Below are 2029 nucleotides of genomic sequence, written 5' to 3'. Positions count from 1 at the left end.
TTCGTATCAGTTTTTAGTATACTTCTAGTCTTGTTTGGATATTCTTTTATATTCTATGATTTGTAACTTTGATACTCTGCGGAACTTTCTCTGTTTCTTTTAAATAATTTATTTTGTTTTAATTAAAAAAGAAAAGGTTAAGCTGTTGAATTTTTCTGTGCCTATTCCAAAATTTTCTTGTAGTGATTGCTTTAATAACTCTATAAACAATAAAACTTTCCAACGCAAAAATGGTAACAAATATTCGGAAATCATGAAAGACGTGGTTCACCGTTCATGGTCATATATAAAAGAAATTGCTTCATTGTCTGTTGATTTTCAAGAATTGCTATCAATGCCTCCTGCCAGCAAGTGATTCTCTAAAACAACTATAGGAAGTAACGGTGTGACACATGGTTGGTCAAATATGTATATATATCCGCTTGATCCACTTTTAAAAATTTCATTGTTGAGAACATATATACAACATCAAAAATGCAACTTCTTCTGCAACAAATTATCGTTCTCTTTCTGGCCTTGATCTCTTATGAACATGAAGCCAAAGCAGATTTGGAACTACCATACACTTCCTTTCTGTTCCCAGTAAACAAACACACCGATGCTGCTCAGCCTGTGTATAGCATTACGATCATGACACCATATGTAAACAATACATTCCAGAATCCAAAATTTCTGATAGACATCGATGCTCCTTTCACATGGCACGATTGCCTCCTGTTATGGAACAGGTATGGAGAAAATATTTGCCCAAGCAACAAGCTTTGTACCTCTCCTGTTTCTTGCGAGGAATATCAATGTAGTGATGTTCGGACTACTTACTCTTATCATGCTCCTTCCTGCCCCGTAGTAACCAACAGCTACACGTTACCTGGTTGGGGACTTTATACATGCCCTGTCAATGTGATCAATCCTGTAACTGGGATATGTAGTCATGCCGGGCTCAACTTTGATACTTTTGAAGCAAACACAAGTGATGGAACAAACCCTTTTCCTTTTTATCAAGACATTATAGTTAATGCTGCATGTGCTCCTTCTACATCTTTCGAATCATTCCCTGTAAATGTTAGTGGTGTTATGGCGTTTTCGACCTCCCCTTATGCGTTACCAGCTTCTTTCTTTCAGTCAGAGCTCAAAACAAGCCTGGCTCTATGTTTGCCTAGCAACTCGTCTGCTCCTGGGATTTTATTCTTTGGGTCTGGTCCTTTTTACCTTCTTCCACACTCAGATATTGATGTAAGAAGTTTGCTTTCATATACACCGTTGTTAAAGCATCCAGATTCTTTTGGATACTTTGTAGGTGCCGATGACATTATAATCAGAGGGAGATCTCTTAACATCTCCGGGAATATGACTACTAAGCTCAGTACAACCGAGCCTTACACGACACTTAGAACTGACATTTATGATCGCATGGTTCGGAGGTTTTCAAAGGTTACAAAACGAATGCCTCTTACAAGCCCAGTCGCACCATTTGGCCTTTGTTTCAGGACCTTGAAGAATGAAACTGGAGATGGTTTGAAGGTTCCTGAGATTGATCTTAGTCTTCGGAATGGAAAGAATTGGACTATATCCACTGCTAACTCAATGAAACGAATAACAAATGATGTTGCATGTCTTGCCTTTGTTGACGGGGGTGCAATAAGTGAACATGGGATCGTGATAGGAACATTTCAGTTGGAGGATAACTTCCTACTTCTTGATCTACAAAATTCTACTATAGGGTTCAGTTCGTCCTTACTGACTAAAGAGACTTCATGTGCAAATTTTAACTTTACCAATAGTTAAGTTGTTGATACAACATTTACTTTCCCTAGACAAGATCTCTTAATTGCAGAAATTATCGGCCGCTGCAGCCTATTACTCCTCAAAGTAAAGTTCATGTTCAAGTTTGTCAATGTGTAATCGAGAAACAGCGAGTCACAAAACCATTATCGGACATAATATGAGCTCATGTTTCAGGATTTATACAAAAGTTGGACCATTGCCTTTAAAACTTTAATTAAAAGCCACCATGGTGACTCTAAGAGGA

At 37.9% G+C, this 2029-nt stretch overlaps 1 protein-coding gene across 1 annotated transcript; it reads left to right on the top strand.

Moving 5' to 3' along the window:
• Window positions 1-486: 486 nt before the first annotated feature.
• Window positions 487-1785, top strand: LOC145117680 (gamma conglutin 1-like). Its single transcript, XM_079053984.1, has one exon. The coding sequence runs from the start codon at window positions 631-633 to the stop codon at window positions 1783-1785; it is 1155 nt and encodes a 384-aa protein (XP_078910110.1). The 5' UTR covers window positions 487-630.
• Window positions 1786-2029: the final 244 nt, after the last annotated feature.

Source organism: Lactuca virosa, chromosome 5, assembly GCF_052849685.1.
Source record: "Lactuca virosa cultivar CGN04683 chromosome 5, Lactuca_virosa_CGN04683_v6, whole genome shotgun sequence".
Taxonomy (NCBI): domain Eukaryota; kingdom Viridiplantae; phylum Streptophyta; class Magnoliopsida; order Asterales; family Asteraceae; genus Lactuca; species Lactuca virosa.
This window is presented reverse-complemented; position numbering and strand designations above follow the sequence as displayed.